Source organism: Sander lucioperca, chromosome 21, assembly GCF_008315115.2.
Source record: "Sander lucioperca isolate FBNREF2018 chromosome 21, SLUC_FBN_1.2, whole genome shotgun sequence".
Lineage (NCBI taxonomy): Eukaryota > Metazoa > Chordata > Actinopteri > Perciformes > Percidae > Sander > Sander lucioperca.
The window spans coordinates 27,337,298-27,361,178 of NC_050193.1; the positions used below are offsets into that span (position 1 = coordinate 27,337,298).

The following is a 23,881-nucleotide window of genomic DNA, read 5'->3' on the forward strand; positions in this document are numbered from 1 at the left end:
AACGATGAGAGATTCACTTTCTTTTTACGATCTGATCTTTCCCCGTCCCCACAGGAACCACCAAGGCAGAGGACCGCGGCATGCTGCTAAAGACATTCAACGACCCGGCCTCGCAGTACTTTGTGTTCCTGCTCAGCACCAGGGCTGGAGGCCTGGGCCTCAACCTGCAGTCGGCCGACACCGTCATCATCTTTGACAGCGACTGGAACCCACATCAGGTACTCAAACGCAAATATATGCTGTAGGGGTGTCACGGTTTCTATTTTAAAATGAAAATTGAGCAAAATAAGCTTTCAATTTCGACTATCGGAAGCAGGATCGGCAATGCCCCCAGTATTAATTTATCTTTCTACCCCCATGCCTACTTGTGCTCATCCGATGAAAAACGACAACAGACACAGCCTAGCTAGTGTGTTCTCTAGGTTTGTGGAAGACTTGGGTGCACGTATTTGTCCGTTGGGTTTAGAGGTCCGCCGTCAAGAAAATGTTAGGTTTTTTTAATTTAAAAAAACTTCAGTTTGGACCATTATTATGACCATATCTGTGTCTAATGGCGTAAATCCATTACATGGTACCTGCTCGACTCGACTCGACACACTGTGCGTCCGTTTTCCATTGCAGATTTTAGTCCCGCCTCAGCGTGGCTGGTCGTCTTGCCGGCTCGACGCACACACCACCGCACAAGTATAAACATCAGACCACTTGAGCTTGTTTTATAGTTCTGTGGAGGCTCCACGCAGAGCTTTCACCGTAGCCTATGTAATATGTGGCCTGTTGTATACATTTGTCAGCTGGTGTGTGCGTCGAGCCGGCATGTGTGTGTGTACGTAGGATGCGGCGAAAGCTCTGCCCGGAGCCTCCGCAGAACTGTAAACAAGCGGCGCCGTAGTAAACTGCCGTGACCTAACGCGACACACACACAGAACGTCGAAGGTGTGTGTTGTTGCCAGAAGACACATTTTATTTCAGAAGAAGCTGGAGGCAGCAAAAAAACAAACAGGTGGCTAAACTGTTTAAAAATAGCGGGTTTGTTCAGGACGCCCCCGTCTGTCGCTTTCACGTCACCTTTTCGGCTCGCCTCAGCTCGCTGGGAACCTCGACTGAGGTGGTACTAAAAAAAAGTACCTGTTAGCAGGTACCAGGGACTTTTTTTCGTAATGGAAAACCAAAAAAGGCGAGTAGAGTCGAGGCGAGTCGAGCAGGTACCATGTAATGGAAAAGCGCCATAAAACTTTGGAAAAGCTAGAGCAGATAAAACATAAATAACTCTTTAAAAGCTTAAAGACAACTACAATCATCAGATCTGAGAGAAGTCATTTAGTAACATTCATTTGGCTTAGGTGGTGCCCAGATAACCGGCCGTCAGACAGTCTGGCGAGGTCGGTGACTCGAGTCTGTTCGGTGTGTTCCGTGAAAAAAAAAAATTATAAAAGAACGTTGAAAAAAGGTTCAAAAACAAGCGCAGACTGTAAGTCCGTCTGGCCAAGAGCCCATTCAAGCCCATTTCCAATTTTTCCAAATCGAGGCACCAATCACAACCGTTGAGGCGGGCTTTACACCAGTCACAACCATTGAGGCGGGCTTTACACGATGACGGCGAGCAGCTTCTTGTTTAGATTCAACGTGGCGGCCACCAAAGCGCAGCAACCCGTTGATGTCGCTGCTGCGTCACCCAGATCGTTGCTCTGATTGGTTGAGGGACTATCCAATTGCGCCCAGAGGCATTTGAGCGGCATCCATTGGGGATGCCCCTTTGGAAATGAGCTGCGAATGACCGAACTTCCCCAGACCCACTCTCAGTTACAACTGAAAAGGGTCTGGTGTCAACCAGACTAAACACAAGGGTTAAAAAGGTCTTACATTTGACTTGGTAAAACCTGCAGATAACCTGTTTAATTTCGTGTGTAAAAGTAACAAAGATTTCCAGTACTGATTGTGTTTTTCCTGTCACACAAGTTGTCCCCCCTCACCGCAACCGCTCCCTCCACCTGACCTAACCCGCGTGTTTGTGCTCCTCCAGGACCTGCAGGCCCAGGACCGCGCCCACCGCATCGGTCAGCAGAACGAGGTGCGCGTGCTGCGCCTCTGCACCGTCAACAGCGTGGAGGAGAAGATCCTGGCGGCAGCCAAGTACAAACTGAACGTGGACCAGAAGGTCATCCAGGCGGGCATGTTCGACCAGAAGTCGTCCGGCTGCGAGCGTCGGGCCTTCTTGCAGGCCATCCTGGAGCACGAGGAACAGGACGAGGTCGGGGCTCGAGGAGGCTGTCGTACTAGGGGGGCGTGGGTGGGTGTGATCTGAACCTGTCGCCATATTGCCCACCCACCCACATCTGCCTGTGTGCTGCCTCACCTCTCCATTCTTTTCTCTTTCTCTTCATTTCTCTCTCCTTCCCCAGGATTTGTGCTTTCATCAATCCAGACTTCTCCTTTCTGTATTTCTGCTTCAAACCTTTGATGGTTACAATGATACTATGAGACGTGATATAAAAACATTCCCATTTTTACTCCTCTTTTCTCTCTCTGCTGTTTTTTCTCTGCAACTATACTTTGTTTCATAGGGATGCGTCACTTCATCGGCCAATATTCGTGTTGATACCTAACGGCAAATAAGATGACGTTTACCGATATCTATCTGTTGTGTCGCAACAGAGAATAAAGATAATTTTTTTAGCTTTTCCGCCTTTAGGAAAGGGGGGGAAGACATGCAGGAAATCGTCACAGGTCGGATTCGAATCCTGGACCTCTGTGTCGAGGCATAAACCTCTCAGTATATGTGCACCTGCTCTACCCACTGAGCCAAACCGGCCACAATGTCGCATCAATTTTGCGCCGGCTGCCGCTGCATGTTGCGTTGATTATTAGCGGTCGGACTCTAACATACTGTAGCTAGCATATGTTGCTACTGCAACTGCTGATTCTGGGAAGAAGCCACTGGCTAAACATGACTCTGGCGTGACGTAAGAAGGCATTGCACGCTGTGCACATATGTGGTTTGTTCATAAATGAAAAGTGAAAGAGAATATTACACTGTCGGAGAAAGATCAGCTACTAGAGCGTTGTATTGTGTACGGAAAACACAAAGTGAAAGATAGGCTTATATATGTTTCTATAAATCTACATTTAATTTGTTTCACAAAGCTGTGAAAGTACTGACATGTTTCCTCATCGAGCAGGTCAGAGATAATGAAGGGCTACATCATTTTAAAACTGTATATTTTAGTTTATATGTAGTTCATTTCTTGAAGATTTCTCCGTTTCCCTCGCACAAAAGAGGGAATAAATAACAACAAAAACATCCATCGGCCAAATTGTAATTTTAAACATCAGTATCGGCCCAGAAGTTAATCGGTGCATCACTACTTTTTATCCCTCTTTTTTCTCTCTGCTTTTCTATCCTGCAATAATGCTTTTTTGCCTCCTAACTGTAACAGGACAATGTAGTTCTACTGATAACTCAAACATTCACAAATTCTAAGCTATTTACACTGTATTGAATACATTTCCCCCCCCTTCTGTGTAGGTGAGAGTTACTAGTTCAAAGACGTGGCTCTGAGGTGCCACATTAAGCTGCCTTCGCCTCCTTCCACTCACTCGTCTTTGTTTGTCTGCAGGAGGAAGACGAAGTGCCCGATGACGAGACGGTCAATCAGATGATAGCCAGAAGTGAAGAGGAGTTTGAACAGTTCATGGTTAGTCCCTCTTTTCCATATTGATTATTAGATACTTTGTCGTTTTATAATCTGTCTCCACTGATCCCAAAGTAGCCCACAAAGCAAGTGGGGAATCTGCTTTCAGCTTCTATGCTCTGAGTCTATGTTCACACTTGGCTTTTATTTTGACAAGAAAAAGACGACTAGGGCGCTTTTGTAGTAAGAAAAGAAAAGCTGGTAGTGTTTCTATTCCAAAAAAGCAGCTGAGAGCGTCTTTTGTTGCTATAACAACAGCTACTGCTGCAATATTCTAGCTAAAGCGCTATGTGGAGCGGTGCTAACGTTAGATAAACAAAGAGGTGGAGCAAGCTAGAGAAAGAACAGAGAGAGAGAGAGAGAGCAGTGCTAACGTAGAAAACAAAGAGAGTTCCCTGTACACGGAGCACCTGGTCATATATAACTCGCTGTGCTCCGACTCCATTTTTTCCTGTTATGGAAACTCCACTTGTCATTGGTTGGCTGTCAAAAAAGCGCTTGACGAAGGGCGTTTATGTAGAAAAGTTTAACCTTTTCAACTTCAAAAAGACGCTCCCAAGCTGCAGAACAAGAAGTCAGCAGTGGCGTTAAAAAAACGCTCAGGACTTTTTTGAAAACACGGTTTACTCCGTAGGATTATAACGTAAACAAGACGCTGGTGTGAACAGAGCCCAAGACTGTGGAACATCCTGCTGCATCCAGTTATATCAGAAACACCAGCTCGCCTGACTCTTTTAAAACTCAAATGAGTTTCAAAATTAAAATTCAGGCTTTTTTCTACTTTTAGCTCTGTCCCTTTTTATAGTTTTTTTTAATTCTCTTATTATGAACATCTCTTATGTATGTTGTCATTTCTATGTATGTTTTTTCTTTGTCGTTTTGTTTTGATACCACACTGTAAAGCACTTTGAGCTGCATTTAAATGTATGAAAGGTGCTATACAAATAAAGCTATTATTATTATTATTATTAGTTACTAATCGCATGCTGTGTTTTTGTGTCTTAATTCCAGCGCATGGATCTGGACAGACGCCGCGAGGACGCCCGCAACCCTAAGAGGAAACCGCGTCTGATGGAGGAGGACGACATGCCCAGCTGGATTCTGAAAGACGACGCCGAGGTCGAGAGGCTAACTTGCGAAGAGGAGGAGGAGAAGATGTTTGGCCGCGGATCGCGCCAACGCAAGGAAGTGGACTACAGCGACTCGCTCACTGAGAAACAGTGGCTCAAGGTGGGACGTTATGTTCAGTTGTTCAGGCTGTTCTCATGAACCATTCGTACATATCGCTACGAAAAGTAATCCGTATGTATTCCACATATTTAATTCTGAATGCACCACATTGGCTGCCGCTGTAAAAGGCCGCAAAGATCCATGTTGGGAGATTGTCGGGGGGGGTTTCAAGACGGGGGAGCGGAGTTCATGTCCCGGAAGAAGTTAAGAGGAAGACTTTCACCCAGGAAACAGGTGTTTGTGTCCCGGCAGCGCTACTTAAGGGACAAATCCAGCGCAAAAATGAACCTAGGTGTTAATAACACGTGTACCGAGTCGACCGTTCTCTGGGATATGTTTTCATGCTAATCCAATGTGACCAGTTTTAGCGCAAACCGCTAATTAGCTTATAACGCTAGTTGTCGGGGCAGAAAAGAAATCTCTATTTCACAACTAAAAAGGCTCAAAATATCACCACACTTCAACGGTAGCATAATGAGGGTTCCTACATGGAAACCGAAGCATTGAGAACTTTGTAAGTGTACAGACAGTTTATTAAAAAGATAGTTTAGAAAGACGGTAGCGTTCATGTATACAGGCTGGCGCCATCTTGGGAAAACACGACCAGCCGAACGCCGTGCAACCAGTAACCTAACTCAAGGACGGCGTTAAGCTAATTAGCGGTTTGGGCTAAAACTGGTCACATTGGATTAGCATGAAAACATATCCCAGAGAACGGTCGACTCGGTACACATGTACTATTAACCCCTAAGTACATTTTGCGCTGGAATTGTCCTTTAAGGGAACCGGTGTTTTCACCCCAAATCAGTCTTTTTATGTAATCTTAACTAGTTGTTTTGGTGCCTAAACTTAACTAACGTCGCCGCAGGACAGTCACCTTTTTGTCTGCTGAACTCAACTTCCACGCCTCTAAAACAACCGTAACGTCATAATGCTTTGTACCCGACTCACAGTCACCTTTATCGTTTAAATTTGCGTACGACGGGCTGGCAGTCACCGTATTTCCGTAGACTATCGTACGGATTGTTGTGCTTAAGTTTTTCGTGCATTAAAAGAACCTGTTCTTGAGAAGGCCTTGAGTGACTTTGCATCTTTAGGAGATGGAAGGGAATCAATGTAAAGAAGTTTTTTTGCTCACTGATAATTTCTCCTCACCGCAGGCCATAGAGGAGGGAAATCTAGAGGACATCGAGGAGGAAGTGCGTCACAAAAAGACGACCAGAAAGCGCAAGAGAGACCGCGACCACGACGGCGGGCCGGCCACGCCCAGCTCCAGCAGCGGCCGCGGGCGGGACAAGGACGAGGAGGTGAAGAAGGCGAAGAAACGCGGCCGCCCGCCCGCCGAGAAGCTCTCTCCCAACCCTCTGTCCCTCACTAAGAAGATGAAGAAGATCGTCGACGCTGTCATCAAATATAAGGACGGGTGAGAACAGTACCGCATATCTGTCAGCACACTAGGTAACGTTAGAGAGATAACTTCTGTATGACTGTCACTATCATCTGAAGAAATTATATTAATGAACATCTGTTACATTCAAGCCATTGCGATCACAGAAGGCTTGTGTCATGTGGACGCGCTGATAGTTTTGTTGTCATTACTTAGAATTCCTCATGGGGCGACAGATACTACGCACTATAGCTTTAAAGGTCCCATGGCATGAAAAATTCACTTTATGAGGTTTTTTAACATTAATGTGAGTTCCCCCAGCCTGCCTATGGTCCCCCAGTGGCTAGAAATGGTGATAGGTGTAAACCGAGCCCTGGGTATCCTGCTCTGCCTTTGAGAAAATGAAAACTCAGATGGGCCCATCTGGAATCTTCCCTTTATGATGTCATAAGGGGAAAGGTTACCTCCCCTTTCTCTGCTTTGCCCACCCAGAGAATTTGGCCCCCCCATGAGAGAGAGAGAGACATCATGGCTTGCAAACAAGCGAAGCATGGCAGTTGGTCAAGGCTACACCCCCACCCTCCACCTTGCCCCCCCTCTCTCCTCCTCAATAGCATTTAAAGCTACAGACACAGAAATGGCACATCCTCAGGAAAGCTCATTGTGGGACTGGCTCTAGTGGCTGGAATTCTGCACCAAGGCTGAATTTAGGGAAAGAGACTTCAGATACAGTATTAGGGGACCACTAAGGTCTATATAAAAGAGACTTCAGATACAGTATTAGGGGACCACTAAGGTCTATATAAAAGAGACTTCAGATACAGTATTAGGGGACCACTAAGGTCTATATAAAAGAGACTTCAGATACAGTATTAGGGGACCACTAAGGCCTATATAAAAGAGACTTCAGATACAGTATTAGGGGACCACTAAGGTCTATATAAAAGAGACTTCAGATACAGTATTAGGGGACCACTAAGGTCTATATAAAAGCATCCAAAAAGCAGCATGTCATGGGACTTTTAAGATTCTCTGACTCCAGCTTGTTAAATGTGAATATTTTCTAGTTTCTTCTCTCCTCTGTGACCGTAAACTAAATATCTTTTGAGTTGTGGACAAAATAAGACATTTGAGGACGTCATCTTGGGCTTTGGGAAACACTGATCCACGTTTTATTTTTTTCACCATTTTCTGACATTTTACAGACCAAACAACTAATCCATTAATCTAAACAATAATCAAGCATGAAAATAATTTGAAGTTAGTTGCAGCCCTAGTCGTTTTAGATTCAGCATTGACTAACAGAGATGCATACTAAGAAACCATCGCCCTTGTCTCAGTAGTAACGGGCGACAGCTGAGCGAGGTCTTCATCCAGCTGCCCTCTCGCAAGGAGCTGCCCGAGTACTACGAGCTCATCCGCAAACCAGTGGACTTCAGAAAGATCAAGGTAGGGAGAAAAAGTCACGCCCATGTGTTCTGCATCTTCACATTTTCACCATTTGTTCCTTTGTGCTTTCTCATCTACTGAACATCATGCTACTTACACGTGTACTATGTACGTAGGTTGTACATTTTATTCTACACTTGCATATGCATGTACATTATTTTCATTCCTCTTTGTATATTTTTTTCAGTAGTAGTTCTGGCAATGAGATCTTTTATCTTATTTTATTCTTATCTTATTTTTGTGTGTGTGTGTCTGTGTGTGTGTGTGTGTGTGTGTCCGTGTCACTGTGTCTGTGTGCGTCTCCGTGTATATGTGCGTGCGTGTGTGTGTGTGTGTGTGTGTGTGTGTGTGTGTGTCTGTGTGTGTGTGTCCCCATATGTGCGTGTCTCCGTGTGTGTCCGTGTGCGTCCCTGTGTCCGTGTGTGTGTGTGTCCGTGTGTCTGTGTGTCTGTGTGCGTCCCTGTGTGTGTGTGTCCGTGTCCCTGTAACTTGCTGCTGTAACAGAGTAATTTCCCAGTTTTGGGATTAATAAAGTCCATCTATCTGAGTATCTACTGTTTGTCTGACTGCTGCCTTCCGTTGTTCCTTCCTTCATCAGGAGAGGATCCGCAGCCATAAGTACCGCAGCCTGAACGACCTGGAGAAAGACGTGATGCTGCTGTGTCAAAACGCCCAGACCTTCAACCTGGAGGGGTCTCTGGTGAGTTAAATGTAACTCAGCTATTTTTCAACCTGGACCCTATTCTCCCATGTTTTTGTGTCTTGTGATTGAGGTGATTGTGTAAGCAAGACTGTGACGAAACAAGCTGCAATGTAACGTTAATGGGAAATTGTGCATCTTCAGTTAGCGTCCACTAAAAGTTCTGTTTTTGCCGCTGACAGGCTCAGATTATTTTATATATTATTAAGTGTCTGACAACATTATGGAAAGGATCCCTACAGAGATAGACCTTTTTGTTAAAGAGTAAGATCATTTTTGTCTAACATGAAACTGCCATGAATCGCCATCTCTCAACCCACCAGACTTCATTTGAATAAGCAGTAATTGTATCATCGTAAAACATACTTTATTCAAAGTCGACAGAAACAAAATAAAACTATCAAAAGCTGTCTTGGTTCATCTTTCCACTGTTCTAGCAATCACCACTCTGGTTTGTCTGAAATATACCCTTAATTCACCCATTTACATGTGGAAATATACTGGCTCAATACACGCTAAAAGTACTGATTATTTACATGGAGTCTGGTGGAGTTTGGCGATAGCGATTTCAGGGCTGTTTCTGGTTAGACAAAAAGGATCTTACTCTTTAACAAAAAGGTCTATCTCTGTAGGGATCCTTTCCATAATGTTGTCAGACACTTAGAATAATAATCTGAGTCTGTCAGCGGCAAACACAGAACTTTTAGTGGATAAAATTGAAGGTGAACATTTGTCCTGTAGGGTTACATTGCAGCCCGGTTTGCAACTGCCGGTCGCAGCGTTCTCGCTAAATACTGGACCACTTTCACAGATTTTTGTTCACGTTAATCACTTAGACACCAAGGCATGGGAAAATAGGGTCCACGTTGAAAGTACTGAAATTACCCTTTAAGCCATTAGCTCACCAATATTGGATATATTTGGGTGATTTGGACGTCTACCAAACATTCTTAGTCAAAATCAGTACAAAGCTTAAAATCACCGGATTTAGAAAAAGGCGTCAGTCTGGAAAAAACTTCTCGGAGCAAAGGAGAGACGTTCTAATAAATCTCTTTCTGTAAACCCGCTCAGATCTATGAGGACTCCATTGTGCTGCAGTCTGTCTTCACCAGCGTGAGGCAGAAGATCGAGAAGGAGGACGAGAGTGAAGGGGAGGAAAGTGAGGAAGAGGACGACGACCTGGACGAAGGCTCGGAGTCTGAATGTGAGTATCAGAAACCCCGCGTGTTTTCGCACCGATCGCCAAAGCCGTTACTGCATATATTAAAACTGATCTTTGTGATTTCTGTCAAAGCTCGCTCGGTGAAGGTGAAGATCAAGCTGAGCCGGAAAGAAAAGGGGGAGCGAGGAGGGAAAGGACAGCGGCGGAGGGGCCGCGGTGCCCGGGCCAAACCGGTGGTGAGCGACGACGACAGCGAGGAGGAACAGGAAGAGGTGAGACGAGACGGTCACACACGGGGACACCGTCCTCGCTGAGGGAGAACCTGAAACTAAACTAATAGTGTAACCCGGAAGCTGGAGCTGAGAATGACGTCACACCCGTTTTCATTTCTCTAGCCAGTAGGGTCGGGTACCTTTCGCATCTTAACCAATATCGGTACCTGAAATTTGGTTCTGGTACCCAACGGTACCTTTTTTCATTACTTTCTCTGTAATTACAAAACAATTATTATATATAAATTATATTAATTTACTTAGAACATTATGTTATTTATTTAGAATATTTTACACTGACAGAAATTAAACAAAAATAAAAATAAAACCCCTCCCTCTCTCCTCCCAAACCTGTCTCTACAACCTTTTAAATTGAATAATTATTCCTTTCTTACTCACTGTAACTTTTATTCTTGTATTTGTATATTATTATATTTTATAGTTTTATTTTCATCATGACCGTTTTTAATTGCTCTTTAATGTTTCATGTGAAGCACTTTAAATTGCCTTGTTGCTGAAAGCTGCTGTAGAAATAAAGTTGCCTTGTTGCTGAAAGCTGCTGTAGAAATAAAGTTGCCTTGTCTGACAACCTCAGCCTGTCAGCCAGTCCCCAGGGCACAGAAACCACTGTTGTGCCTGCTCGTCTCAGAGGAAGTGTAACGTCAACAGCACCGCGACCGCTTTCGCCTCGCCATTAATAACATATCGCAGTGAACGCTGTCTGCGTGAAGTTTTGAAAAACTGTAACCACACTTGCAACCACTTTATCGGCATTGCCGTGACTCACCTAGCCTGGGAAAACCCTGACCAACTTCGGGCAAATTTGAGATTAGCTCTGCAAGTCAGTCTGGCCAAGAGCCCATTCAAGCCCATTTCCAATTTTTCCAAATCGAGGCACCAAATCACAACCGCTGAGGCGGGCTTTACACCAATCACAACTGTTGAGGCGGGCTTTACACAATGACGATAGCGCAGCGACGGCGAGCAGCTTCTTGTTTACATTCAACATGACGCCCACCGAAGCGCAGCAACCCGTTGATGCCGCTGTCGCTGCTACGTCACCCGGATCGTTGCTCTGATTGGTTGAAGGACTTCCAGTTGCGCCCAGAGTTGGGCTGGGCAATATGGAGAAAATCAAAGATCACAATATTTTTGACCAAGTACTTCGATATATCAATACCGCAACGATATTGTAGAGTTGACTATTGGTGCTTTCACAAAATATTTACACAATGAGATTTTTGATGAATAATCATCAGTAATGTGGATATAATGACTAAGTGGGTAAATGTAAATTCAGAACAGCTAGAACAGTCTGGTAAGTTCAGAAAATGACATCACTTTACTGTAATGCAGCCTTTAAAACCAGGAACACTTATGCCATATTACAATATTATGATATCCAAAATCTAAGACTATATCTAGTCCAGGGGTGGCGAACCTGTGGCTCTTGAGCCGTATGCGGCTCTTTGCCTGCTCCTGTGAGGCTCTTACTGTGTGGCTGGAGGCTGTGTCATTGGTTGATTGTTTTTAACTTTTCTGAAACATACAGTATTTCAGATAAGTAAACAAAAAAAACACATTTGAATGCATCTGCCAATACATTTGCCAATTATTTTAAAATGGAAAATAATGCAGCACAGTTTTGAGGACAGATTCTGCAACCTGAGGAAGAACAGCAGCCACAGATCACCTTCCTCGTTAACCCTTTCACTGCTGAATCCGACTGTTTGAAAGCCCCTTTAGTGACAAATGAGTGAGAGAGTTCTTCGAGTGGCCACAACCGAGTTCAAGCAAGACCTGAAAAGGATTGTGGATAACAAAGACTGTCAGGTTTCCCACTGAGTCAGTCTAAGTGAGAAAAAAAACTATGAAAACTGCTATGTATTATGACTGTCATCAGATCTGGAAGACACTGTTGCTGTTGTAGTGTGGACGTGCATGTGTTGTGTGGCTTTTTGCTATGGTGAGTTTTTTTTTTGTGGCTCTTTATACCTAACTGGTTGGCCACCCCTGATCTAGTCTCATATCACGATATCGATATAATATCGATATATTGGCCAGTTCTAGCCCAGAGGCATTTGAGCGGCGTCCGTTGTTGGAAATGAGCTGTGAATGAGCTTCCCAACCAGGTGTCAACCAGGCTGTGACTCACTGTGACTTCAACAGAACTGCGTAGCCGACGTAGTTTGCTCGAGTTTACTCCGTCCGCACCAACTATTATTATAACCTCGGTGTGGATAGCCTCTGCGTACTTCTGCTCGATAATAATACAAGTTGTGCTTTTTTTTTCAGGAGCGTTCGGCCAGTGGCAGCGAGGAGGACTGAAGGAAACCACTCCTGATTGGACCAACGGCCCACTGAGCCCCTTGACTGGACTTTATATATTTTACTTAGATACAGCAGGGAGACAGTTGGTGGAAAAGGCCTAGTTTTACCTAGACAAGCTGGTTTTTAGTGAGACAATTGTATTCTCATTAAAGTACACCATTCATTGAAAACCAATTGGGGAAAAAAAAAACTAAAATATGAAAGCTATGAACCATTCACTTCCATATTTAAACCATTTTTCCAAGTATGAATAGTAGTGTCTCTTTGCCTTTTTTTCTTTTCTCCTGTTAAGTGGAAAATTGACAGAGCCTGACTTATAGACTGATCGTGGGCCATAAAGAAAGCTTACTGTTTTTTTTTGTTTTTTTTTTAAGTGGTATTCATTTTGTCGTCTTTTTACTTTAAGACAAAGCGTACATGTGAACCAGGAGTCACTGCGTTCCCTGAAGTTTTTTTGAATGCATGTTGTGCGTGTCTGTGGAAATGCACCTGGATGTGTCTTCGCTATTATCTCTGTTTAATTTAAGACTACAAGCGGGATCACGGTACATCCCACCCCTGCAGCCCCTCCCTCTCAGGCTGTGTATGTAAAGGGGGAGGGAGGGATAGGACCATTTTCTCGTGTCAGTGTCACTGGATTCCAAAAAGTACAATAAAGGCATCTCATAATTAATCTGATCCGACTTTTGTTTGTCCAAAAATGCACCACGACCCGTTTATTAACTGCACTTATCACATGTGTACACTAGATGGCCTGCTGACAACATAAGATAATAATACTTTATTCATCCCACAATGGGGGAATTCACTTGTTACAGCAGCAGTTTTTCCACAATAAAAACAAACCAACAAACAAACAGGAAAACAATGTGCAAAAAGTACTGAATGAATGTAAAGTGGCATTATATAAAAAGTATTGCAAAGTGAGGTGGCATAGTAGAAAAATATTGTAATGTAAGTAAGTAATTGAGGTGAAATTAGATTGAATAATATGTAATTAAATAACAGCAAAAGTAATTAACCATACTATAAATGATATTGAAGTGTGACCATAATATAAATAATATTAAAAAAGTAAGTACTCTGAAAGGAAAAATATAAATACAGATAACAATAGATATACTGCATTATGTAGCTGCATTCTTGAGGCTCGTTTATACCCTGTTGCCATCATTTTCTCACCAGTCATGTTTCAGGTACAACAGTTTTCACAGTTGTCATTTTTCACTTTTATTCCTGGTCTTTGTTGTATTTATTTTGGCTAAGATCAGGACCCTTTAACTGAGAGAGAGACGGAGCAGGGACCCCCTACTACATATATTGTATAAAATGAAGTTGCATCGTGTAGGGCAGCCTAAAGCCTTTATACATACATACATTTTTGTTGCATAGAATACTAAGCTTTTAAAATAGCCTCATAATTATTGCCATTGATTTATAAACCATGTTTTTATTTTAAAACATACATGTGGCGTGTGCTATAATTCCTCTTTCCCTCCCCTGCTACTGTGAAGCCTTCTCCTTTGCAGCCGCTCCGCTGTCCTCTTCTCTCCTCCCCTCCCTCTCTTCCTGCCTCCCTCTTCCTCTCTGTTTATCTCACCCTTGCTTCCTCCATCCCTCTCTCCTCCCTAAATCAGCTCTTAAAGACTGCAGCATCACACATTTCAGGTATGCTGTCACAAAGACGGGGATGTGCAGAGGCATTAGTGCAGTAATTACGCAAAGGCACACACACACGCACATCCTCAGGATTAACTATCTGTGGATGGCTACCTAAGTGACTACTTCCTATAGGCCAATAAGCCTATCCTCAGTGGGAATTTATATTTGCTAATGATATTTTGGATTAATTGAAAAAACTTTAAAAAATTAACAATAACTTGGAGGACCACTTTCATTGATTCTGAGGACCCCCTAGCGGTCCCTGTGCCCTAGTTGAAGATCCCTGGCTTAGATTACAATGGTTTCCAACTTTTTCTTTAGACGTATCCCCACAGCCAGGGTTCAAAATTAAAGGTGTTGTAGGTAGGATTGAGAGGATCCAGGACTTAGCCAAAGAATTTGAACATCAGCAACTTCTCAGTCCCTCCCCCCTTTCCGCTAAAGCCCAAAACGGTCTCCTAAGCCCCTCCCCCCACAAGGGAGAATGAATGCGTGTCCGTGAACAGTGATGGACATGCAGTTAGACCCCCCCCCCCCCGGCCCTGATTGGTGCATCTGAACAGTTGGACACCCCCCCCTGGCCCTGATTGGTGCATCTGAACAGTTAGACACCCCCCCTGGCCCTGATTGGTGCATCTGAACAGGGAGCGGTGGATTTTTGTAAATCTCTCTCCAGGCTGTAGGTGGAGCCAGAGGAGCTGGATTTATTTTAATGACCTGCTTCCTGTAGTTCTACTGGAACATAGGGTCAGTTTCAGCAGATATGACAGAAAGGTAGTTTTATAAGTCTTACCTACTGCATCTTTAACACAATTGCAAGTGGCTGGTAGATTAGCTTTAATAACATAAACTGGACGTTATTTAACTTTACAAAATGAACTGTATAGAAGTGGATATTTACCTTTTCGTGCAGTTGAGCTGTTTGGGTTGGGGAAGTTTTCCTTCCGATAGTAATCGCAGAAGCTAGTCGCTTCAGTCAGTTATCAATGTAGGCTATCTATTACTTTTAGCTAACTATTTCAACCATTTACCTATTAACATTAGCTAAGTTAACCGTTTCAACCATTTACTTTTAGCTAACGTTCTCTATTTCATTAGCTTCTTTTAGCTAACGTTCTTTATTTCATTAGCTTCTTTTAGCTGACTATTTGAGCTATTTAATTTAGCTATTTCCACCATTTATCATTTAGGCTACTTTCTGCTATTTCACAACGAAGCTAATATTTTTAGCCCTTTTTTTCCAAGTGTTTATCCATTAATTGTAACTATTTAAACTGTTCATGCATTACTTTTAGATAACGTTATCAATGTCACAGTTTATTTGTCCATTAGCTTTGTTTAGCTATTTGAACTGTTTATCAATTAGCCTACTTGCAGATATTTCACAATATATATAATACTTTCAGTAATCTTTTTCAAATATGTTTCCATTACTCAAACAGTATGGTGTGATTTAAAATGCATGTAAACTAGTTTGCAAGTCAGGAGAGATATTTAGCTAACATTTAGCCAAGAGTAGAGTAGTGGATAGTTGACTTAGCTTTAAGTAATCAGTTCAAATAGTTCAAATAGGTATGTAGACCTATACTAGTATATGGATAGTCTTTTATTTTGTTATTAAATTGGTTGAGTTCCTCCGAAATCTTTCCACAAACTCTCCATGGAAACTGCCTCTCTGAACTTCTGATAGTTTCCCAACACTGTCCTCCTCCTCACTCCTCAGAGGTTACTCCTTAAACCCTATCGCACACATCCTAACATACAGTATGTGCTATGAATTAGCTTGGTGGGTAACTTTTCATGCCTTGGCTGAGTTTTAGAGGAAAAGTGATTCTCCCAGCAGACACATTTTCTGCGGTGGCCGACAGGGGCCAACGCACTGCAACTAAAAAAAACATGCAAATAGGAAAACATCTTCATTCATTTGACAACACATGCACAGCATTTAGCAAACACGCTGCAAATACACACAACACAACCAAATACACAAACAGGCTGCAAATACAGAAACAATGCAAAATGAAAAGCACCCATAAAAAGGTGCATATTCATTTTTACGTTTGGCCCTAGTCTTTTTTTACAGTATTATAAAAGAGCAACAGGTTTACGTAGCTACCGTGTTAGAGACTAACTTTTACAAGAGCTTGCTAGCTAGTTAAAAGCCCATATATGTTACTGAAAAGTAGAACACTTGTTAAAAATCTATCAAAGAAATTAGGAACACAAAATATCCACTCTGTCTGACATAACCTTGCCTTCCGTTGTGTAAACTGGATGCAGCGTTTTTCTGTTGCATTTGTTTTTGGGGTTTGTGTGCTTTTCATTTTGCATCGTTTGTGTATTTGGTTGTGTTGTGTGTATTTGGTTGTGTTGTGTGTATTTGCAGCATATTTGCTAAAAGCTGTGCATGTGTTGTCAAATGTGTTTTGTCTATTTGCATGTGTTTTCTTAAGTTACAGGGCGTTTGCCGCTATCAGCCACCGTACATTTCCCTGTGTGAATGTATGTTATACAGTTGTGGCTGTCATTATTTAAAGATCCATTGGCTGTTTCCAGCATAAATATTCTTTATTTAGGCCTATTTGTATCACTCGGCTAAAAGATTACACAGGAGCCTTGTGTGATACAGAATAGTTTTGCTAAATCTGGAATAAGCCTGTCCTCAAAAATACATGAAAGTAACAGGGACAGGAGGCTTTTCAACAACTTTCCCTTCTCAACCTTTCATTGTTTCTTCCCCTTTCAACACAGTGTCAGTCTTATCTTCTTTTCCAAGGCCAAGGTGATGAAACCAAATGTATCTTCTTCCAAAATAATAGGTTATTCACTGAGCAGCACTCCCTATCCGCGAGCCACAATCACAGCAGAGTGATCCAGGAATGTGTCCCTATGTGCTGAAAGGTGGCATTTTCAGCTGGATCGTTGAACACTGAAATATTTAATTTCAGACAGAAATCTTTTTTTTGGTCCTCTTTTTCTACTGTAGAATCTTGGGCTGCACAATAAATAGTTTTTTTAATCAGCATCGCGATATCAACTTGCGCAATAAACACATTGCGAAAGGTTGCGACATATCGCGAAAGACACTCAGAGATTGTTTGTTAGTTGAAAGAAAATATCAGTAGAAAACTGCACTTTTAAAATGTAACACTTTTTTTTATAGTGCTGCATTTAATGTTTAATGTGTTGAAGAAAAGAATGTTAAAGGTCCCATGGCATGAAAATGTCACTTTATGAGGTTTTTTAACATTCATATGAGTTCCCCCAGCCTGCCTATGGTCCCCCAGTGGCTAGAAATGGTGATAGGTGTAAACCGAGCCCTGGGTATCCTGCTCTGTCTTTGAGAAAATGAAAGCTCAGATGGGCTGATCTGGAATCTTCCCTTTATGACGTCATAAGGGGAAAGGTTACCTCCCCTTTCTCTGATTTCCCCACTGCCCAGAGAATTTGGCCCCCCCCATGAGAAAGAGAGAGACATCATGGCTTTCAAATGAGCGAAGCATGGCAGTTGGTCAAGGCTACACCCCCACCCTCCACCTTGCCCCCCCCCCCCCCTCTCTCCTCCTCAATAGCATTTAAAGCTACAGACACAGAAATGGCACATCCTCAGGAAAGCTCATTGTGGGACTGGCTCTAGTGGCTGGAATTCTGCACCAAGGCTGAATTTAGGGAAAGAGACTTCAGATACAGTATTAGGGGACCACTAAGGTCTATATAAAAGAGACTTCAGATACAGTATTAGGGACCACTAAGGTCTATAATAAGAGATCAATACAGTATTAGGGACCACTAAGGTCTATATAAAAGACTCAGATACAGTAGGGACCAGCTAAGGTCTATATAAAGAGACTTCAGATACAGTATTAGGGGACCACTAAGGTCTATATAAAGAGACTTCAGATACAGTATTAGGGGACCACTAAGGTCTATATAAAGAGACTTCAGATACAGTATTAGGGGACCACTAAGGTCTATATAAAGAGACTTCAGATACAGTATTAGAGGACCACTAAGGTCTATATAAAGAGACTTCAGATACAGTATTAGGGGACCACTAAGGCCTATATAAAGAGACTTCAGATACAGTATTAGGGGACCACTAAGGCCTATATAAAAGAGACTTCAGATACAGTATTAGGGGACCACTAAGGCCTATATAAAAGCATCCAAAAAGCAGCATGTCATAGGACCTTTAAAAATTATTTTCTTTCATGTGTTTTCAATTCAACAAGCCATTTGTTATATTTTACTGAAATCATCAGAACTAAGTGTACTTTAATATCCATTTGTTTATTGTAAGAAAAATCGTTTCCGAGATATTCAACAATGGTATCGTATATTTTCCTCATATCAGCCCTAGTAGAAACACTCTGCCCTACCCCCTGCCCGGCTATTCTGGAGCAGAAGTCAAAAACCTGCTCAACTGCATCTGGAAGAACCTGATTACCCCCGCCAGAGAGAGAGAAAATCGCAACTGACACTCTGTTTGCTTTGTCGGGAGAAGTGGTTGATTGTGAAAAGAGCTGCATACTGGAAGAACCAGAAACTGGTTCCAGAGGCTGAGTGAGGACAGTAGTGGAGGGGGGGGGGGTCCAGGAAGTTAACCTTATATGCACTTTTGTTTTTATTAATGCTGTAAAGAGATATATCAGGAGTTTCTACCTCTATCATTTCAATCTGGGGTGAAAGTATGGGTGGGTGTGTGTGTGTGTGTGTGTGTGTGTCTCTGTGTGTCTCTGTGTGTCTATGTGTGTGTCTGTGTGTGTCTATGTGTGTGTGTGTGTGTGTGTGTGTGTGTGTGTGTGTGTGTGTGTGCGTGTGTGTGTGTGTGTGTGTGTGTGTGTGTGTGTCTGTGTGTGTGTGTGTGTGTGTGTGTGTGTGTGTGTCTCTCTCTCTGTGTGTGTGTGTGTCTCTGTGTGTGTGTGTATGTGTGTGTGTATGTGTGTGTGTGTCTGTGTGTGTCTATGTGTCTGTGTATGTGTGTGTGTGTGTGTGTGTGTGTGTCTCTGTGTGTGTCTATGTGTCTGTGTGTGTGTGTCTGTGTGTGTGTGTCTGTGTCTCTGTGTGTGTGTGTGTGTGTGTGTGTGTGTGTGTGTGTGTGTGTGTGTGTGTGTGTGTGTGTGTGTGTGTGTCTATGTGTCTGTGTGTGTGTGTCTGTGTGTGTGTGTCTGTGTGTGTGTGTCTGTGTCTCTGTGTGTGTGTGTATGTGTGTGTGTGTGTGTCTGTGTGTGTCTATGTGTCTGTGTATGTCTGTGTGTGTGTGTGTGTGTGTGTGTGTGTGTCTCTGTCTGTGTGTGTGTGTGTGTGTGTGTGTGTGTGTCTCTGTGTGTGTCTGTGTGTCTATGTGTGTGTGTGTGTCTCTGTGTGTGTGTGTGTGTGTGTGTGTGTGTGTGTGTGTGTGTGTGTGTGTGTGTGTGTGTGTGTTTTGGGACCATCAGACCAATCAGCCAACATCTAATCGGAAAGCTAAGTTTAGAAAACTTTTCATTCATGTTTCACAGTCGGCCCCAGTCCCAAAGGACCCAGTTTTAGGAGAGGCCTAAAAATTCCTTGTCACTTCTTATTAAATGCACCACGATGTGCAGTACAGTGGGTACAGAGGTGGGTGGGTTCGCTCTCTCAGAACGGCCAGCATTGGACAGAAAATGTGTCTGGACCAGTACATGGCTCTGGGGTTGATTAGTGTAACAGCAATGTCATTGTGTTAATGAGTCTTTTGTGGGCGATCAAAGTGCTGGAACGTAACTCTGTCCATTTATTCAAATACTGTAATTAAATGCAAGTTAGAAGTACTCAACTTTACTTAAATATACTTTACACCTTACTACATTTCAGAGGGAAATATCAGCAGTGGAAGACGTGTCCACATCATTTACTTCAGTAAAAGTAGCAATACCACAATATGAAAATACTCCTGTAAAAGAGCAACACAATGTAGTATAGAAAGTGTCCCTGTCAGTGTAATATCATTGGATCCTTATTGTTAATGCATGTAAGCACAACCTGAATGTATTTGGTCGCAATGGAGCTAATTTTTAACTGATCTATCTACTTTTTTATTGGTTGAATCTGTAACAGAGCATCTTATTTTATGGTTAAATGTAACTAAGTACATTTACTCAAGTACTGTACTTAAGAACAAATGTTGAGGTACTTGTACTTTACCTGAGTCTTTTTCTTTTCATGCCACTTTCTACTTCTACATTTCAGAGAGAAATATTGTACTTTTTACTCCACTACATTCATCTGTTACAGCTTTAGTTACTAGTTACTTTACACATTAAGATAATTATACATACTTTTACTTTCTTTTTTCTTACATTATTAAAAGCAGGACTTTTACTTGTAACAGATGGTGGGCTATTATTACTTTTACTTCGGCTAGGTAAAGTATCTGAATTCTTCTTCCACCACTGATCAGGTGTTGTGTTTGTTATAGCTGTCAGATAAATGTAGTGCAGTAAAAAGTACAATATTTCTCTCTGGAGAAGTATAAAGTTGCATGCAATGTAAAAGACCCGAGTAAAGAACAAGTGCCTTGATTTTTGTACTTAAGTACAGTGCTTGAATAAATGTACTTGACTACTTTCCACTAGTGGGAAATATTGTACTTTCCACTCCACTATATGTTGTCTCAGATTTAGTTTCTAGTGATTTAAAGCTATAGTGCGAAGTTTCTGTCTCTTCCATGAGGAATTCTAAGGACACATGGACGTCCATTGCCTCAGTTCAACTATGACAAAGACATACCTCTTTGAAATATCATTTTTTTCTGTGCACATTGGGTAAACACATGATGAAACGGACTAGGTCAGTCAGATTACTGAGGGTGGTTCCATGTTATCTGAATGTATAACACTTCACCAGATAGTAAACGGGTCAATGTATTTACACCTATTTCCCCCTAAAGTGCTTTGGCTTCGATGTTCTTTTCCAATTTCCAGCTGTTTTTCTGAACTATATGACGCTCTCTCTGCCTGGTTCAAGGTTGTTGTTATGGAAGTTTTATCTCTTTCTTCACGTGTACTTTATCTCCTCCTCTTATGTAAATCACATTGTAAACTTATCGTATGGACGCAGCAATGTTTGAGACTTTGAACTTGAAATAACATGTTGTTTTGTGAGAGGCGACTGACCTCAATTCAGGAAGTAGTGATATGAAGATAAAACCGGATGCAGTAATTACTTTATGGACTGTTGTTAGTATTTTATTAGAAAGTTTTACTCACCAGTACACCTTCTGTATTTTGTGCGTGTGTGTCTGTCTGTCTGTGTGTGTGTCTGTGTTATGTGTTTTTGTGTGTGTGCATGTGCGTGTGTGTGTGTGTGTGTGTGTGTCTGTGTGTGCCTGTGTGTGTGTGTTTGTCTGTCTGTCTGTGTGTGTGTGTGTGTGTGTGTGTCTGTTTGTGTGTCTGTGCGCGTGTGTGTCTGTGTGTGTGTCTGTGTGTGTGTCTGTTTGTGTGTCTGGGCACGTGTGTGTGTCTGTGTGTGTGTGTGTGTCTGTCTGTCTGTCTGTGTGTGTGTCTGTACGTGTGTGTGTGTGTGTGTGTCTGTCTGTCTGTGTGTGTGTGTGTGTGTGTGTGTGTGTGTGTGTGTGTGTGTGTGTGTGTCTGTCTGTGTGTGTGTAAATTGTATAGATTAAAAGAATAGATTTTAATAGATTAAAAGAATGACGTGAAGGAAAATTCACATTACATGTATTTTTGTGGAAGGTGACAAACATGAGTAGAATAAGAAAATGAAAAAATGTGAATGTTGTAATATGATGTGACCGCTGCTTTGTGTTGACCGGGTTGTTTGGTATTATTTAAATATTGAACGTCTGCCTGAGTAGGCCAGCTGCCAATCCTATAGACGGTCACAGGCCACATCTGAGGACAACGTTTGGACTTCAAACCCATCGATGGGAACATCTTATTTGCTTGGGGGATTTCTAGACAAAAAGTTAGAATATTTTAAGAAAAAAGACGGAACGTTTTGTGGAAACAAGTCAGGATTAACTGATAGTATTACACGAGAAAAGGTGCATCAAGAACACAATGTCAACTTATATGTTATGAATAATAATAAGGTTCTTATTCGTGAAACTTCAGGTCATCCACATCCATTTGGCACGTACAAAACTTTGAAGCAAATTCACACGGTGCCTCTGCTAAATAGTCTCAGGAAGGAACTTGTTTTGGTGGAACATGCGTACGTTCAAAAGTAGTTTTAGTCGTGCAACAGAAAACTCAGATTGGACAGATAGTCTAGCTAGCTGTCTGGATTTACCCTGCAGAGATCTGAGGAGGAGTTAACCATAGTCCTCACAAATCCACCGCCAACACAGAGACAGAGGAAGGGGACGGACATCTGGCCGAAAAGCGGGACATCTGGTGGAATTTCCTGAACAATCCTGGAAGTCATCCGCCGTCCATATATCGACTATAGCAGAGCGCTAAACAGGAAGTAGCCAGCTTGGCCGGCGGTGGTCTCTAGTGCGCCTGCCGCCGATCATCTGGGTAATTTTTGGCTCCATGATGGCTTCGTGCGCCACTGAGCAACTCTTATAGGAATGAACGGGGCTCCGCTTCGAACTCTCTATCCAGGTCTTATAATACTTCTATCGTAAAAAAAAACTTTAAATGAAGAACATTTTTCCTCGCCACTGTCGCACCAAATGCTTGCTCTTGCAGGGAATTGTTGGGACTCTGTAAATTACAATGTGGTCTAGACCTACTCTATCTGTAAAATGTCCTGAGATAACGCCTGTTGTGACTCGACATTTTAACAATTTCGATTACGGAGAAAAAAAATCATAATCACGATTATTTTGGTCAATATATTGAAATCACGATACTTTAACACGATGACTCGTTGACTTTTGAAAAGATGTTGCATATACTGAAGTTAAAAAACAGTGAAACAGTTCAACAAATCAACAGTGAAAACACCTTGTACTGTGAAATTTCCCTTCGTACTTTTCCCGTTTTAACATTTTTTTTTTAGAACCATTCAGAACACAAGACAAAGTAAGAGTTTACTTGTAAAATGTAATGTGCAAAAATAATAGTTTTTCCCAATTACATTGTTATTGTGATCGTTAGGACCCAAAATCGTAATTGTGATTAAAATGTGATTACAAAGTAATGGCACAGCCCTAGATTGAACTGAAATTTAATTGATTCATTGTAAATTTTCGACTTTACTTTAAGAATATTTCAATTTCATTCTCGAAATCTCTGATTTCAGAGCTCGCCCACCCCCCCCCAACCATGACCATAAACTACTTTAGGGCCCCTAAAGCCCTTGACACACCAACCCAATAATCGGCCGTAGGACAGTCTGGCGAGGTCAGTGACTCGAGTCTGTTTGGTGTGTTCCGTGCCGTCGTCAGTCGGCCTTCATTTGGATGTTGGACTTGTTGAATCGGAAGGCGGGCAGTCGGACACAATGGCCAATCTGATTGGTGGAGCGCTAACCCGGAAATGACGAGCAGGATGAGCCTAGCTAACGCCTCTCAAAATCTGACGAAAATCTTTTAAACTGACCTTTGTTGATCTGAAATGAAGACAGATTCAGCAACTGCACGGCCTATTTCTCTCTTAAAATGTTTTCAGAAACACGTTTCGGTGAACTATTTTAGTAAAATATGAGATCGTATTCTGAACGAGCCGCCATTATGCCCGGTTGTAAAATCCGGGAGCAGCCAGACCCACGTGATGCGTTCGTCCAATCAGCTGCCGGTTTTCATTTTTTGGCCGACAATACCTGCTGGACGTATTACATCTCGCGCACGCGCAGAACATATGCTCAAGTCGGCGTCGCTTTGGTGTGTTCTGAGTCACTTTTGGACCTCGGGGAGACTGATCAGTCCGACTGGCTTTACTGCTGGTTGGTGTGTCAGGGCCATAAGAAACCAGTTCATCCAATTCTCCCAAATCACTTTTACGCCCCTGTTAAGCATGCATTGTTTGAGTGATCAGCTTCCAGGGAATGAAACTTAACTAATGCATCCAA

The 23,881-nt window shown here is 42.5% G+C and overlaps 1 protein-coding gene across 4 annotated transcripts in view; it reads left to right on the forward strand.

Moving 5' to 3' along the window:
• smarca4a (SWI/SNF related, matrix associated, actin dependent regulator of chromatin, subfamily a, member 4a) overlaps positions 1 to 12,893 on the forward strand; it is a 38,214-nt gene extending 25,321 nt beyond the window's left edge. The window contains exons 25-34 of one of the 4 annotated variants that reach the window (XM_031321039.2): positions 55 to 218; positions 2,021 to 2,248; positions 3,615 to 3,692; positions 4,701 to 4,919; positions 6,080 to 6,342; positions 7,650 to 7,755; positions 8,354 to 8,455; positions 9,527 to 9,659; positions 9,750 to 9,889; positions 12,185 to 12,893. In XM_031321039.2, coding sequence (XP_031176899.1) covers positions 55 to 218; positions 2,021 to 2,248; positions 3,615 to 3,692; positions 4,701 to 4,919; positions 6,080 to 6,342; positions 7,650 to 7,755; positions 8,354 to 8,455; positions 9,527 to 9,659; positions 9,750 to 9,889; positions 12,185 to 12,217 — 1,466 coding nt within the window. In that variant the 3' untranslated portion in view covers positions 12,218 to 12,893. Of the gene's footprint in view, positions 1 to 54; positions 219 to 2,020; positions 2,288 to 3,614; positions 3,693 to 4,700; positions 4,920 to 6,079; positions 6,343 to 7,646; positions 7,756 to 8,353; positions 8,456 to 9,526; positions 9,660 to 9,749; positions 9,890 to 12,184 lie in introns of all 4 variants that reach the window. The other 3 variants (XM_031321037.2, XM_031321038.2, XM_031321036.2) reach the window with 3 other exon arrangements.
• The last annotated feature ends 10,988 nt before the right edge of the window (positions 12,894 to 23,881 follow it).